Source organism: Salmo salar, chromosome 09, assembly GCF_965601325.2.
Source record: "Salmo salar chromosome 09, fSalSal1, whole genome shotgun sequence".
Lineage (NCBI taxonomy): Eukaryota > Metazoa > Chordata > Actinopteri > Salmoniformes > Salmonidae > Salmo > Salmo salar.
This window is the reverse complement of record NC_138299.1, coordinates 19,833,102-19,850,205: the sequence shown is the minus strand read 5'-3', so window position 1 is coordinate 19,850,205 and position 17,104 is coordinate 19,833,102. Positions and strand designations below refer to the sequence as shown.

Genomic DNA, 17,104 nt, shown 5'->3' with positions numbered 1-17,104 from the left:
CTTGCCTAGTTAAATAAAAAATGAAAGGCTAAATTACTTCCGGAATCAAAGAAAGGGTCCACAGAGCTCCTCCTCACCACTCTACTGGGAACTCTGAGGAAAAATGTGCTCCCACTGGGATTTTTTGTTGTTGAAAGGTCATCCAACTTGGCATTCCAAGTCGGGAACTCTGGCATCTTTCTAGAGCTTAGACTTTCCTACCTGAAGATCACTGACGTCATGATTTTTTTCAGTTCCCAGTTGTCTTGAAAGCACCACTTGTCAAGATGCGTCAGTAAAATATTGGCACGCAACATTTTGTTAGAGACCAACGGAACAAGTACAACTTGAATTTCTAGGTTTAAAATGTCCCTTTCGTGGCCAGGGTTGAACTATTTTAAGAAATGCCATTGGTTGGTGGATTTAATGTCTAAATTCTTTCACAGGCTGATGGAGAAGTTGTGTTATGATATATTTACTGGCTACCACATTTTGAGGTTAGCATAGGGCTAACGTGGCCATGTTATCTGATGGGACCTGAGGTGCGTTCAGTTCGTTTGAACGTTTGCTACGTTCCCGAACGATTTGTACTGAATGACACGTTTACGCAAAACATTTTGAACTGAGTTTGAGGTACATTTTTCCCATATGGTGGGTGTGGCCTGAAGCAATGAGTGACGTTTAACTTTAAATTGTTGCTTATGTTTGCAAATACGTCCCTCAGATCTCTTAGTTATGCCCAACGTTATTAAAGGACAACATGTTTTTCTTGACCAAATGCGACACAATCCCATTGCCTTCCAGTCAAAAAAACACACTAACCACTTTGTCTGCATAGCGTCAACTTTCACCCAGAACAAAGTACAGAGTAGTATCTCTCGCTTCACATATCCCACTCTGGCTGGAAACTTTTACTCATTTCCCTGAAATAATTACTGGGCGGAGATATCGTTCTTGAAGCTGGAAAGTGAAACTGGGGAAAACATTTAGAATGCGTGATGCTCCTTGTTGCTGGAAGGTTAACATTATCACAGGTTTGTAAACCGTGTAAGATTTACTATCATCATTATAATCTATGTGCGCTGTTATCTCGACCAATCGGTTTGCGCGCATATAGATTATTATAATAGATTATTATAGATTACAGATTATTATTATAACTTTCTCAAAAAAGGGGTGACGACGAATTAAAAAACAGAAATTCTTGTGCAAACCATGGTGTCCCCAGCTGGGAAAGTTTGAATACCACTGACTTAAAGTAATGTATGCGTGTGTTTACTTAGTGTTTTCAATTTTAAAGTTTGTAATTTGTAATTTAGGGGTGTGGTTTAAATATTCAACTTCATCATTTGTTATAGATGTTCTTTCAAGAATCGATGTGGTCATTAGTTTTTCCGATGTGTGGGGATTTTCTTTTACAGTAGACGCGTTATGTTTCAACGTTCCGTCTGACCTTTTGTTATTAGATGTGTGCCGCATTTAAGATTTGTTGTCATCATTTTATATTTTAATTGTGGCACAAATAATGTTCCAAATACAGTACCTTCCTTTAACTCTATAGAGTTATAACTTGTGCACTTTGCCCCGCCTTCTGAAATGTGTGTGTAATGAGAGAGTCAAATGCTGTAACTTTTCTCCCACTGTTTGCAGTTTGCATCTGAATTGCACCCGAAGTTGCACCAACCCTGACAGAATTTGACTGAAGCCCAAAGCAGTTAAACCCAAGGCAAACGAAGATGGCGCCAGAATCAAGCTTGTCCCGACCAACCAAATTTCTGCCTGTACCCGGTGAGCAGCAGGAGCCTTGGAATGACTGGATAAAGTATTTTGAGTTGTACATTACACAAAGAGGCTTGCCAGAGGAAGAGAAGATAGCACTGTTGAGTGTTTACCTTGGGAAGGAGGGACTGCGCATCTTAAATACCTTGACAACGATTGAAACATATGCAGCAATGATTGATGCCCTCACTGCTTACTTCAGCAATGCTCAGGAGCCTCGGGACGGTCAGGAGACTCAGGACTGTCAGGAGTCTCAAGACTGTCAGGAGCCTCGGGACGGTCAGGAGCCTCGGGACGGTCAGGAGCCTCGGGACTGTCAGGAGCCTCAAGACTGTCAGGAGCCTCAGGACCCGGATGATTCACAAAGTATCAAACAGAACAGTGAGTCAAACAGAACTTCCCAAAACTTTCACAATTCTGATCGTCAAAATGGGAGCACCATATTCAACATTTGTACTAATAGCAACATGCACCCATAATGTTAAAAGGTCACAAATACTTATGAAAACATTTAATAGTTGGCCAGGGAGTGTTAAGTACACAACACTTTTGGAATTTACCAAAACAAACACCGATTTAATAACAGAACATAATGTGTTGAATCCAGGTCACAGCAACATGTCTGTATCCATCCAAGTATTAGCCCACTGAGCTAAAGCCCACCAAACTCACAAAGCCAACTCCATGACACTCATAGGTGGTATTAAGTATGACCAACAATCCTGGAAAATATCCATGATAATGTGTTTTGTGTCATGGATATTTTCCAGGTAGTAAATGTAGGGTTTCTATTAGGATAGCTGTGAGGCTCTAGTGCACAATGTAATGATATGTTGGGAATATATGAAGGGTGGACTGGAGGAGGGGTGGGAAAACTTTTTTGGCTCGAGGGCCACATCGGGATTTTGAAATTCAACGGAAGGCCGCATTTTTTGGGGGACCAATTGTTTGTTAAAATCAATTTGTGGGGGCTTCCCGTGTGGTGCAGCGGTCTAAGGCACTGCATCACCGTTCTTGAGGCATCACTACAGACCCGGGTTCGATCCCAGGCTGTGTCACAGCTGGCCGTGACTGGGAGACCCATGAGGCGGTGCACAACTGTCCCAGCGTCATCCGGGTTAGGAGAGGGTTTGGCAGGCCGAGATTTCCTTGTCCCATCGCGCTCTAGCAATCCTGTGGCGAGCCGGGTGCATGCACGCTGACACGGTTGCCAGGTGTACGGTGTTTTCTCCGACACATTGGTGCGGCTGGCTTCCGGGTTAAGCGGGCATTGTGTCAAGTCGCGTTTCGGAGGACGCACGGCTCTCCACCTTCACTTCTCCAGAGTCCGTACGGGAGTTGCAGCGATGGGACAAGACTAACTGCTGTCGTGGAAATATTCAGTCCATCATATTTCTCAAATACCGGAGCCTGTGAGTTCAAATAGACATTTATTACAACATAATAAAAGCCGAGCTGGTTCATGAAATCAACTACTTTCAGTCTTGGCACATACTTCTTATACATTTTTCCTCCTTAAGTCACACCCATAGTAACTCCTCTTAATGACTCTTTAAGTAATGCATTTAGCCACTGTTATCTTATTTCCTTATTCATTTTAGTTTGGTTTCATATTAGGGCATGGAAACTGTAGAGCCACACCAATAGTTCAAAAATATGTTGCCTTAAGACCGGTGCATGCATGTAGGACCATAGCAACAGTCCTTGGCACTTTACAGAAATAGGCAGACATGTCATCCTGCCAACTCCTCTGAAAGGGACACCCATGTTCTGGAAAAGACCCAAGAGGTGTAACCATAGTAACAGTACATATTAGGCCATAACACAGTTACAGGAATAACCAGTCATGTCCACTCCCCAGACAGGTGCATGTCTAATGGTGTCTAATGACCCAGAGCACACATAGATCACCAGTTTTGCTGACTATCCTGAAATGTATAATGGCCACACATTTTCTGGAAAATTCTCAATACTACCAATTGGATACCACGAAATTGGGGAGAAAAAAAAGGTGAAAAAAATATGCATGTTTTGCGGGCCGTACTTTGCCCCCCTTGGATTAGAGGATGGTTTTGAGTAAAATGCACCCTTTTAACCTTTCAAATAGTGAATAGCTAGTTTACTAATCAACAAATTACAATAGGTTAGGCTACTGTTGTGGATTAGGTGAATTACTAGTTGACTTGCTGGCTAACACACAGTAGCTTTGTCAACAAGCAGGATATCATAAAAGAGCAATATTGTATTTTCTATTTAGGAAAAAGGATGATCATTACAGGAGCAGCAGCAACAGTGGGAGCAGGTAAGATAATGTATTTAGTCAGCATGAATATTCTATTTGATCCAATAACTCCACTAATCTGATTGATCTGTATTATATTTGTTGATTTTTGCAAAAAAAAAAAAACACTGGTCAAAATCCATTGTAAACATACTTTTGATAAGTTTAAACAACGTAAATGGAACAATAATTGCCAGAATAAGAAACACAATATAAATGGCACAATAATTGTCAGTATAAGAAAAGGAATCTCTAGTCTATGCTCTGAACATTATTGGTTAAGCCCTTTCTAGGTGTTACCTTCAAATCATTTCACAGTTGTATTGCTACTTTCTTTTGTCATTTAGGCCTAAGTCATTCACATTATAGTGATACTATTGTCAAACCTATAACAGGGAGCCATGTATGTTTTTGTTTGTTTGCTCGTTGCATGCTCTTGTCTGCTGGGCCTTCACAGCTGCGGCGGTGGTGGGGGCACCAGTTGCCCTGGGAGTGGCAGGTTTGACTACTGTTGGGGTTGCTGCTGGAGCAACTGCAGGGGGCGCCGCAATAGGTAAAATCAAAGAAAGCTTTAATGGCATGATGGAATAAAGGAAGCCAATGGTAGTGTTTGTGATTATAGTGTTTAGATCATATGACTTATTGAGTAGAATTTATCATTGATGATTGACTTAGTCGTTTTCTTTGCTCTTATAATGTAAGGATGTGTATCCTGTGTGTATCCATTTTGGGTCACCCATGTTCTTTGAAACTATTAGCCCACTGATCTAAAGCCCACTAAAGCCACAAAGCCACCTCCATGACATTCATAGGTTTAAGTGGTATTCCGCGTGACCGGAAGTCCTTCAAAATATCTATGATGATGCGTCAAAAAGCATCATCATAGATTTTATCCAGGAAGTAAATATAGGCTTTTTATTAGGATAGTTTAGGATGGCTTTCGTATGCAATGTATATAATTATATTTTGGGACTATATGAAGGGCAGACTGACGGGCTAAAACATTTTTCTTTATTAAAATCACATTTATTTTTCAATCAAATTGATTTATAAAGCCCTTTTTACATCAGCCGATGTCACAAAGTGCAATACAGAAACCCAGCCTGAAACCCCAAACAACAAGCAATGCAGATGTAGAAGCACGGTGGATAGGAAAAACTCCCTAGAAAGGCAGGAACCTAGGAAGAAACCTAGAGAGGAACCAGGCTCTGAGGGGTGGCCAGTCCTCTTCTGGCTGTGCCGGGTGGAGATTATAACAGTACATGGCCAAGATGTTCAAATGTTCATAGATGACCAGTAGGGGCAAATAATAATCATCACAGTGGTTGTAGAGGGTGCAACAGGTCAGCACCTCAGGAGTAAATGTCAGTTGGCTTTTCATAGCCGATCATTCAGAGGTAGAGAGAGTCAAAAACAGCAGGTCCGGGACAAGGTAGCCCTTCCGGTGAACAGGTCAGGGTTCCATAGCCGCAGGCAGAACAATTGAAACTAGAGCAGCAGCAGGTGGACTGGGGACAGCAGGTGGACTGGGGACAGCAGGTGGACTGGGGACAGCAAGGAGTCATCAGGATAGGTAGTCCTGAGGCATGGTCCTAGGGCTCAGGTCCTCTGAGAGAAGAGAAAGAGTTAGAGGGAGCATACTTAAAATCACACAGTACAAGACAGGATAAAAACTCCAGATAAGCTGTAACAGACTGATCCTAGCCCCGCGACACACAAACTATTGCAGCATAAAGCCCTTTTATCCTTTCGAATCCAAAATGGTGAGTACCTAGTTTACAATCAACAACCAAGGTTACTCTGATGGATTGGGTGAATTACAAGTTGAGTTGCCATAAAAGGAGGTTATCATAAAATAGCAATATTTTCTTTACCATTTAGGAACAGGTACAATTGCTGCAGCAACAGCGGGAGCAGGTAAGATTATTTATTTAGTCAGCATGAATTCAAATGATCAATTACCAGCTTCAAATAATTTTACAGATGTATTACTACTTTGTTTTGTTGTTTAGGCCAAACATTCACATGATAGTGATACTATTGTCAACCTATAACACGAGGCCAGGTATGTTTATGGTTGCTTGCTCAAGTGTTTCTGCTGGGCCTTCATAGTTGCGGCAGTGGCAATGGCACCAGTTGTCCTAGGAGCGATAGGATTCACTGCTGGTGGGATTGCTGCTGGATCATATGCAGCAAGCATGATGTCTGCAGCGGCTGCGGTAAATGGAGGTGGGGTAGCAGCCGGGGGTCTTGTTGCTGTTCTACAGTCAGCAGGTAAATACGAAGAATCCTACAATCTTTCAATGAAATAAAGATAGCCAATGTTGGTGTTTGTGATGTCATAACTTACTAAATCACATGACTTGATATCGTTTATCTTTGCTGTTTGGATTTATTTTTTATTTTTATGTTGGACAGTGACAGATGTGTATGTGGTCAACCTAGGTGCTGCAGGGCTTTCAGGAGGGGCTACAGCGGCGCTGGGAGGTGTTGGAGCTGCACTTAGTGGAGCCGCAGGATGGGTGGCCGCAGGAGCAGGGATCTCAGGAGCGGCAGCAGCTACTACAGCAGCTACGGCAGGTGTGAATGGCAGTGTAATGTAAGGAAGTTTGTTTCTAATATATGGGATAGTGACGTATGTGGTCTTCTCTAGGTGCTGCAGGGCTCTCTGCAACGGCTACAGCAGCCGCGGGAGGTGTTGGAGCAGCAGTTGGTGGAGCGGCGGGATGGCTGGCCACAAGGACAAGGACACCTGAAAAGGAGGAAGGAGAAGAGACAGGAGCAGCTACAGCAGCTGCTGCAGGAGGTTTGTCAGATTAATTTATCATTGATAAATTGGTCATGTAAGTCAAATTAATGTTTGTCCTCTAGCGCCAAGGACTGTACACGCTAAGGCTGGTTCAGGTAGGTAAGCTACCACTATGGGGCAGTAGTAAAAGTGCAAGCAGTAGTTGTCACTTTATTGCATACATGAAAGGACAAGGTACTTTTGGTAGGTAAGGTAAAGGCTTGATCAGGTGTTGTGAGTTGCTGGGAGGGGGCGTGGCCAGAAGGTAATAGGGATAAGAGCCGTGACCCTTCACAACAGTAAGTATGTTTGTATCGTATTTGGGACAGCGATGTGTGTGGTCTTCCTCTAGGTGCTGCAGGGCTTTCAGGAGAGGCTACAGAGGCTGTGGGAGGTGTTGGAGCAGCAGTTGGTGGAGCATCTGAAGGGGAGGGAGGAGTCGAGGAGAGAGAGCTTTCAGGAGCGACTACAGCAGCTGCAGAAGGTGTGTGAGGAGTCATTTATCATTTTAATTGGTAATGTAAGGATATTTGTATCTCGTATGTGGAACAGCAATGTGTGTGGTCTTCCTCTAGGTGCTGCAGGGCTTTCAGGAGTGGCTACAGCAGCTGTGGGTGGTGTTAGAACAGCAGTTGGTGGAGCGGCGGGATGGCTGTTCTCAAGAATCGGGATGTCTAAAGAGGAGGGAGGAGAGTAAAGATGGAAGAGAGAGGATGAGAAGAGATCCCGGAGGAGGGCCCTTTACATCAAAACTGATTGATGTTATGAATGTTTTTTTTGTTGCTCCTTAATTATTTGTTTATTTTTTATTTTTCTCATTGTTCATTTTTATTTCTGATTTTTGAATTTATTTTTGTGATAAAAAAACATGAGCAGGTGCACACCCAGAGTAATAGTTTGTGTGGAGGTGCTGACTAACGGCGAATAAACTATAAACTATCAAAATAAAGAAAATCGCACTCTCCATGTATAAACTCCCAGCAATTGAACGTTTCGGCAACACTCTGCCTTCCTCAGGGTTAGGGTTAGTTGAGTTTATAGTAAATATTTTCTCAACACTGTTTTTTCTTGGTTAAAAACTTCTTACATATATTTTTTAAGGGCTTGTAAGTAAGCATTTCACTGTAAGGTCTACCCACACCTGTTGTATTTGGGGCATGTGACAAATAACACTTGATTTGATTTTGATTTGAATGATTTCATAATGGTGTTATGAGTGCATATGTAAACCCCCTTTTGGTGTTGCCAAAACACATACTGGTATATACCCACTCAACATGTATTGCAAACAGATGCATGCACATCCACTCAGAGGAACACTTATGCATGTGACAAAATAATCAACACACATACTTTCAAAATAGAAGTCTATTGTATAATGGAAACATGTTTGTTTTTTTAGTTGTCACCATACCCAGCCCTTTGACACACCAAACACATAACAGGTGTGTAATGTGCTTTGCGGGTGTGGTTCCCTTGCACATGCTGAATAAATGTAATTCAACCACTGAAAACCCTCCTACTTCCCGGCGAACCGATTTTCCGGTGGAGTTTCATTCAAAGTAGTTTTCAGTACATTTATTTCTAAAGACATCCCTTTAAATTTGGTGTAAAGTCAAATTTTCTTAACAGACTCACTACAATATATGGAGAGAATGTTCAGAATATTAGAGATCAATGAAAGAAAGTAATTTAAATCCACGCATTGTCACGACCTCCGCCGAAGTCGGCTCCTCTCCTTGTTCGTTCGGCGGTCGACGTCACCGGCTTTCTAGCCATCGCCGCTCCACTTTTTCATTTTTCCATTTGTTTTGTCTTATTTGTCAAACATTTGTATATTTGTGAGTGTTTTCACGCTTGTTTACTCTTACCTGAGGCTGGAGGTTTTTGGACGCAGTTGCGTCTGTCTTTTGTGCCTCTGCCAAATAAAGTGCGCCGAATCACAACTCACTGCTCTCCTGCACCTGACTTCGTACCAGTAGCGCACAACCTTGACATAATTTCACACCACCCATGGAGTCAGCAGGAGCAGGTACCCCGGTCAGAGGAGTCGAGAAGCACGTCCGGGAACACTCGGCAATGCTGCAACATCTCGGTGCCACGATGGATCGCGTTGTCCAGACCATGGACCGCTGGGAGAGACAGGAAGTCTCTCCAGCGCCTCGACCAGCGCAACTGGGGTTACCTCTACCCGGCCCTCCTCGATCCCGTCAGGGGTACATTTGGTCCTCCACTTCACCCGCCTCCTCGAGTTTCTTCTTTGTGAAGAAGAAGGAGGGAGGTCTGCGCCCGTGCATTGACTATCGAGGTCTCAATCAAATCACGGTGAGGTACAGTTACCCGCTACCTTTCATCGCCACAGCGATTGAGTCAATGCATGGGGCGCGCTTCTTCACTAAACTGTATCTCAGGAGCGCGTACAACCTGGTGCGTATCCGGGAGGGAGACGAGTGGAAGACGGCGTTTAGTACCACCTCAGGGGATTATGAGTACATCATCATGCCGTACGGGTTGATGAATGCTCCATCAGTCTTCCAATCCTTTGTAGACGAGATTTTCAGGGACCTGCACGGGCAGGGTGTAGTGGTGTATATCGATGACATTCTGATACACGCGCAGAGCATGTGTCCTTGGTGCGCAGGGTACTTGGAAGACTGTTGGACCATGACCTGTACGTCAAGGCTGAGAAATGCCTGTTCTTTCAGTAGGCCATCTCCTTCCTAGGGTATCGTATTTCCACAGCAGGGGTGGAGATGGAGAGTGACCGCATTTCAGCCTTGCGTAATTGGCCGACTCCCACCACGGTAAAGGAGGTGCCAATTACTACCGGAGATTTATCCGGGGTTTTGGCCAGGTGGCTGCTCCCATTACCTCACTGCTGAAGGGGGGTCCTGTACGTCTGCAGTGGTCGGTTGAGGCGGACAGGGCTTTTGGGCACCTAAGAGCTCTGTTTACCTCGGCTCCCGTGCTGGCCCATCCGGATCCCTCTTTGGCATTCATAGTGGAGGTGGACGCGTCCGAGGCTGGGATAGGAGCCATGCTCTCTCAGCGCTCGGGCACGCCACCGAAGCTCCGCCCCTGTGCCTTCTTCTCGAAGAAGCTCAGCCAGGCGGAACGGAACTATGAAATGGGGGACCGGGAGCTGTTGGCTGTGGTAAAGCTTTGAAGGTGTGGAGACATTGGCTTGAGGGGGCTAAACACCCTTTCCTCATCTGGACTGACCACCGCAACCTGGAGTACATCCGGGCAGCGAGGAGACTGAATCCTCGTCAGGCAAGGTGGGCCATGTTCTTTACCCGTTTTGTGTTTACCCTGTCCTACAGACCAGGTTCCCAGAATATGAAGGCAGATGCATTGTCCCGGCTGTATGACACAGAGGAGCGGACCATGGATCAGACTCCCATTCTCCCGGCCTCCTGCCTGGTAGCGTCGGTCGTGTGGGAGCTGGACGCGGACATTGAGCAGGCGTTGCGTGCAGAGCCCGCTCCCCTCCAGTGTCCCGTCAGGCGTCTGTACGTTCCGTCTGCTGTCCGTGACAAGTTGATCTATTGGGCCCACACATCACCCTCCTCTGGTCATCCGGGGATCGGTTGGACGGTGCGCTGTCTGACTGGGATGTACTGGTGGCCCACCTTGGAAAAGGACGTGAGGGTTTATGTTTCTTCCTGCTCGGTGTGTGCCCAGTGTAAGGCTCCTAGACACCTGCCCAGAGGTAAGCTACATCCCTTACCTGTTCCACAACGACCTTGGTCACACCTGTCGGTGGATTTTCTGACCGATCTTCCTCCCTCACAGGGAAACACCACGATCCTGGTCGTTGTGGATCGTTTATCTAAGTCCTGTCATCTCCTCCCTCTGCCCGGTCTCCCTACGGCCCTACAGACTGAGGAGGCCTTGTTTACACACGTCTTCCGGCACTACGGGGTGCCTGAGGATATAATGTCTGATCGGGGTCCCCAGTTCACTTCGAGAGTCTGGAGGGCGTTCATGGAACGTCTGGGGGTCTCGATCAGCCTCACCTCAGGTTTTCACCCCAAGAGTAACGGGAAGGTGGAGAGAGTGAACCAGGATGTGGGCAGGTTTCTGCGGTCTTATTACCAGGACGGGTCGGGGGAGTGGGCGGCGTTCGTGCCTTGGGCCGAGATGGCGCAGAACTCGCTCCGCCACTCCTCCACTAACCTCTCCCCCTTTCAGTGCATATTGGGGTAGCAGCCGGTTCTGGCGCCGTGGCATCAGAGTCAGATCGAGGCTCCTGCGGAGGACAACTGGTTCAGGCGCGTGGAGGAGACATGGGAAGCCGCCCATGTTTACCTCCAGCGAGCCGCGCTGCGCCAAAAAACAGCGCGGACCTGGTGTTTGCACTGGGGGACCGGGTCTGGCTCTCGACCCGAAACCTGCCCCTCTGCCTGCCCTGCCGGAAGCTGGGCCCGTGGTTTTGGGGCCATTCAAGTTCCTGAGGAGAGTGAACGAGGTGTGTTACAGGTTACAGCTTCCCCCCAATTACTGTATTAACCCCTCGTTCCATGTGTCTCTCCTCAGGCCGGTGGTGGTTGGTCCGCTCTAGGAATCTGAGGTACAGGAGGTTCCTCCGCCCCCTCTGGACATCGAGGGGGGCCCCGGCGTTCTCCGTTCGTTCCAGCACCGGTCCGGAGGAGAGGTGCTGGGTTCCGGTGGCGGATGTGTTGGACTCTGAACTGCTGCGGGAGTTCCACCGTCGCCGGCCGGACCACCCTGCGCCTCGCCCTCCGGGTCGTCCCCGAGGCCGGTGTCAGCACGGGTTCGGGGGGGGGGGGTACTCTCACGACTTCCGGTGCAATCGTCTCCTCTCTCCTTGTTCGGGCAGTGTTCGGCGGTCGACGTCACCGGCTTTCTAGCCATCGCCGCTCCACTTTTTCATTTTTCCATTTGTTTTGTCTTGTTCCCTGCACACCTGGTTTACATTCCCTAATCACACTGCGTGTATTTATTCCTCTGTTCCCCCCCATGTCTTTGTGTGAAATTGTTTTGTTACATGTTTAGTGTGATGCGCTAGACTGGTTTTCCCCCCGAGTATCGTATTTTGACCCGTTGTATGTATTTGTCATACATTTGTATATTTGTGAGTGTTTTTGCGCATGTTTACTTTTACCTGTGGCTGGAGGTTTTTGGAGGCAGTTGCGTCTGTCTTTTGTGCCTCTGCCAAATAAAGTACGCCAAATCACAACTCACTGCTCTCCTGCACCTGACTTCGTACCAGTAGCGCACAACCTTGACACGCATATTCGTCTCATTTCAGCACTAATTAAATATATTATTTAGGGTTCGGAAAGAATTTATGAACAAAAAAACTGGTTTGGAAAGCCTTTACTTAGAGAATATATTGGTGAATCAAAAATACGGTGGTTTGATTCATCCTAAAAGTTGACATATTCAGTTGGTCAATCCATGAAATATTGGAAGGTGAGAAAAGTGTACAATAGGGGTTGAACAGTAGTCCTATAAATCTACCCTAATAATCGTCACTAAACACAGATGACAACGGTCCAGTGAACCGGGCGCCAGACTCCAGGTTTAAACTGCTAGGTATGGTCTGCGTTCCATAAAGATTCAAATAGACTACATGCCCTTAATAATTGCACAACATGTAATACGTTAGCATAATATGATCCACTATTGCTAGCAATCCTAAGGAACAACCACACAAACGTGACAGAGGAAAGAAATAACAATGGAAGGTTTCCGGGGCTTCAGCCCAAGAGGTTTTTGTTCCAGAAAGAAATTATGTTTTTCTGACTGAACCACATATCTTTTGACAGTAATGCAGTGTCCCACTTTGGACTGAAGCTGAACTTTGCTAATTTTAAAACGGGGTAAATATGTTGTAATGTTGAGTTGGTAGAACTGACCAAATTAAATGAATCATAGACGTATTATAACCTATTCCATTCTACAGGTAAACATGCTTGGCTCATATCTGTTATTTCCATATAGGTTATGTAACTATTTGTAAAATATATATATATATATATATATATATATATATATATATAATAATTAGTGAATTTATTTCATTGAACTACCTGCAAGTTAGCATTTCATTGCACTCTGTACTACATGTGTATATGACATAAACAAACTTGAACTTTTTTTCCACCTTACTGGCTCTGACTTTGCTGATAAGCTATTTTGAGGAAAATGTACTTACTTTGATATTTGGATAGCTATCTTAAGATGAATGCTAAATGACTAAAATGTCAATGTAATCTAAAAATCTCACATTAGCAAGTAGAACTGATGAGGTCGTATATCTTATTCCTAGTGGCGATTCAGGGCAGAGTGGGGCAAAGCCCCAGCTAGCAATGAGGAATTGGCCCAGAAGCGGCCCTCTTCCGGGGAGCCAGAACTGATTGAATCAGCCCGGAATCGGGTGTCGGACTCAGCCCTGAATCAAACTTAATGACTGCCCAGAATCGGCCCAAGGACACCAGTGGCGAACCGTCATTCAGGGCAGTTGGGGCAGAGCCCTCCCTGTTTTGAGCCCCACATTTTTAGCAAAACATTTTTATTTTTATAAATAAACTGTAGCGCAAGAAAGTATCACTAAGTGTATGTTGTGTAATAAGCTGTTAGTAGCCCATGTGCCTAACCCTAATAATTTGGTCTATTTTCACCTAATTCGCCTACTGTTCTGACTTGGTGGTGCACATGTAGCCTTTAACCTGTTTTTGAGAAATTGAATATTGTAAGAACTTTCATTGACTGCTTATATGCCCTCTTTATTTATCCTACGGTTCTGACTTGGTGTACTGTGAGAATGGCCCATGTTCTGAATTCTGTCACTGTACATTTCAAAAGTGCTGAACAAATAGTTCTATTGACTACATCCGTCCTAGCTCGCTCATTAATGTCTTAATTGATATTACGGAATGCCTCTTATCCGCTTGTCATCCCCTTATGCCATAGTTTGTACATCTCAATTGTCAGTAGAAATCACATTTGTTTATGAATAATGTCATGACTGTCCTGCTCAGCTCAGGTTACCAATGACCACAATCCTGCACAGAGATTTAATTCCCACCAGAGGAGAAAGAATCTCAAGGGATAGGAAGATGTGGGGGTTTTATGACCCCTCACAGATAAATGTTAGGGAACAGACAAAATTCCTTTGACCTCTCACTATAGAGAACCAGCCTCAGAACATCAAACATGCAATAAAGGGACTTTGGAACAATGGTTTTCGTCAGCTACAATGGTGGTCATGACGATAGATGGAATATGAAAATGTATGTCATTTTTGTTTTGTTATTAAAGGTTAATAGATGACGTTATTACAAAAACATTGTAACTTTAAGAGTTTTCCTAGTATATGCTTGATGTTTATACATTGTACGTTGTGTGGAAAATGTCCAAATCAAAGAGAATGTTTTGGTAAAGATGAAATGTGAAGTTGTCTAAAATTGGATTTGAGTAAAATCTAGACCTTGCCTCTTAACTTGGTTCACCCAGAGAATTGCCCAAAAGGCGGTTACGCCCACTTCTGACCCGAGGGTATAAGACATGTGAGTTAAGAATTAACATATCAGACTAAGTGACCCGTGCTGCAGCTAAGGTCTGAAAAGTCAACGAACCCAAAATGCAACACAAGGTTGAAGACAAATAAATATTTTTTCTACCCATGCTACGGATGAGTAGCTGTGTCTAAGCGGGTGAATTCAAGCCGGACCACCCGGTCTCCACTCCCCATCGAATCGTGGTATCTACACTGTTTCCATTCCTACGCTGTGAGCTCTGAGCTACAGAGCTGGCTGTCCTCTGAAGATCCCTTTCAGAACAAGGGCGAGGAATCAGGCCACTAAGCCAAAAGGACACTGACATCGTGAGGACAACCAGAGAGTTGCACCAGAGAAGAGCGTCATTGAGAAGCCTAAACGGTCCACGCGGAGAATCCACAGAGACCTTCAACACGTAATTACCTCATTATATGCTGACCCATAAGAGCGGCAGTTCGGGGCAAGGCTAGGGTTAAAATAAGCATAGCTGACAAATGCACCCAAATGTATGTTTCTCTCGTGTACTCTCTTTTTCTCTCTTTTAGAAATCCTCATTTTGGGTAACACGCTTCATAGTGTGTTGGCCCTTTATACTAAGTTCTAATCAATAGCCTAGACTGTGTTTTTGTGTATGTGTATCTTTTATTATCATTTTAGCTTTCGAGTAAATAAATAATCAACTAAAATTGGTGTGTTACGAACTCATTGGTGGGACCCGGGTTTGTGCAGATTCCCGGATTATGCGACGTTCAGAATGAGACTGTAAGGGAATTTGATTAATTAGCGACTGTTGTAAAATCAATATTCTGATATTCTTTGAGTTAATTTGGGAAATAAAAACTCAATAAAACCAAGTTTCCCATGGTGGCCCAGGTTAATGAGTTAATAATTGCCTGATTCATTTAATCCCACAATTGTAACCCGTTAATCATTCGATGAGCAGCAGTCGTCACATTAACCAATACAACGTCACAACATATTGGCGCCCCCGTGTGAGAAATCTAAGATAAAACTAGGCCGCACTGTTGGGTTAATTCCATACCAATTGTGTAGCAAGATACATATATACCATTAATAGCTATAGGCAGGACTAGTGCGGGAGAGAAGCGTGTGTGTGACGTTCCATTTCACCCAGATACTGGTCGGGAGAGAACCCACCCCCGTGGTATATCTGACGAAAGCCAGTGTGTAGGGGGGTCTACTGAATGCTACGAGCTAGGGCATATGTACCAGCCGATGCAGGCATTCTGAGAATAATACTAGTTGGGCCCAATTTAGTGTTATTTCTGTCGATCGCTATCAGGAGCAATCTGACTCGGTCATAAGCAAATCCTAGAGCAGAGGACATATGAGCCAGCCATTACAGAAATTGGAGTAGATATATTCATTTGACCGAAGCGAAGTCATTATCTCTCTACCTCTCGCGTTTGGTAACGTGACGAGTTTAAGGGTTGAACGTGAGACGTCACCTAGTAAACCTGTCACCTAGTAAACCTGTTCCCTTGTTGGAGGGAACTTCCCTTGCGCGGCGAAGTGGAAACCCCGCGCAAGGAAAGTTAAGCATTGCGCCAGATGCTAAGCTAACAAAGGGGAGCAGCCATTTTTGTTTTCCCCTTTGTTCATAGTGAATTCCCACGCCAGGCTGGAATCCTGTGAGATCTCAGCTTGCGCTATCAGTAACCTCTGGTGAAGAATCGGCAGTCATTTTTCGTGAAATAATTCAGGTTACGCTGTAGGATATCAAACCAGTCTCAACTGATTGGATATCATTGTCTCATTCAATTTTATACATACATGAAATTGCTACACTACCTTTCCAGGTTGGTTATTGGAAAAATACACAAACTAATGTGTTCTAACCAATGAGACATGGTTAAACTGTTCCACATTAACTTAGATATAGCAACTATTTCAGGTTAATTAAAGCTAAATCCTTTAGCCTATACGGGGTTGACTAATCATTCAAATTGATTAATAAATTAAATCTGTTTTACCAGCTTAATGGTGTTTAGGGAGACCTTTTAACAGCATTGTGAAATTCTACCTTCACTGGTACCTTGTCGATTTTAGCTTGTGTTAACAGTGACCTCCGGTGGTGAAGAATCACCAGTAATTATTTTTAAATAATTCAGGTTATGTTGTACGATATCTAACCAGTCTCAACTGATTGGATATCACTGTCTCATTCAATTTAATACATACATGAAATTGCTACACTACCTTTCCAGGTTGGTTATTGGAATAATACGCAAACTAATGTGTTCTAACCAATGAGACATCGTTAAACTTTTCAACGTTAAGTTAGAGATAGCAACTCTTTCAGGTGAATTAAAGTTACAATTCCCAAATAGCCTATACAGGTTAGATTTATCATTAAAATCGATTTAATCAATTAAATCTGTTTTGGCAAGTTCAGTAATAACCAACTCACATTACTGACCCAGTCTTGATGATTCATTGACGTTTACAAACTGAGTTAAATCGTGTTTGCCGCCTCCAACTCAAAAACCCAAACATTACGTAAATTGAAATGACTAATAATCATAACAATGAGCAATCCATCAGATGGGTTTCCACCCATTTTCCCTCTAATCAGTGGACCCATGGAAAGATTGATCGCTGACCTCAGCAACGATGCAAATCCTAACTATGCCAAGGTGGCTGAAAATGTTAGATTTCGATGCCATAAGCAAGAAAAATGCAGACATTACGACAGATGCTCTTCAAAATAGACCATCAGTGGGAGGC

General features: G+C 44.3%; 1 protein-coding gene across 1 annotated transcript; it reads left to right on the top strand.

The window, feature by feature from the left end:
- The first annotated feature begins 766 nt into the window (after window positions 1-766).
- LOC106610870 (uncharacterized) lies at window positions 767-8,015 on the top strand. Its single transcript, XM_014210514.3, has 10 exons — window positions 767-1,013; window positions 1,630-2,139; window positions 4,016-4,060; window positions 4,497-4,592; window positions 5,921-5,956; window positions 6,152-6,313; window positions 6,485-6,619; window positions 6,693-6,845; window positions 7,180-7,311; window positions 7,403-8,015. Exons 2-10 carry the CDS (start codon window positions 1,716-1,718, stop codon window positions 7,522-7,524), a joined length of 1,305 nt encoding a protein of 434 aa, XP_014065989.2. The 5' UTR covers window positions 767-1,013; window positions 1,630-1,715; the 3' UTR covers window positions 7,525-8,015.
- Window positions 8,016-17,104: the final 9,089 nt, after the last annotated feature.

What these genes read in the sequence shown, in the direction of transcription:
- LOC106610870 (XM_014210514.3), top strand. Translation starts at nt 1,716, where the DNA reads ATGGCGCCAGAATCAAGCTTGTCCCGACCAACCAAATTTCTGCCTGTA. An exon ending in TACTACAGCAGCTACGGCAG is followed by an intron (nt 6,620 to 6,692) that starts GTGTGAATGGCA and finishes GGTCTTCTCTAG; the next exon opens with GTGCTGCAGGGCTCTCTGCA. An exon ending in GACTACAGCAGCTGCAGAAG is followed by an intron (nt 7,312 to 7,402) that starts GTGTGTGAGGAG and finishes GTCTTCCTCTAG; the next exon opens with GTGCTGCAGGGCTTTCAGGA.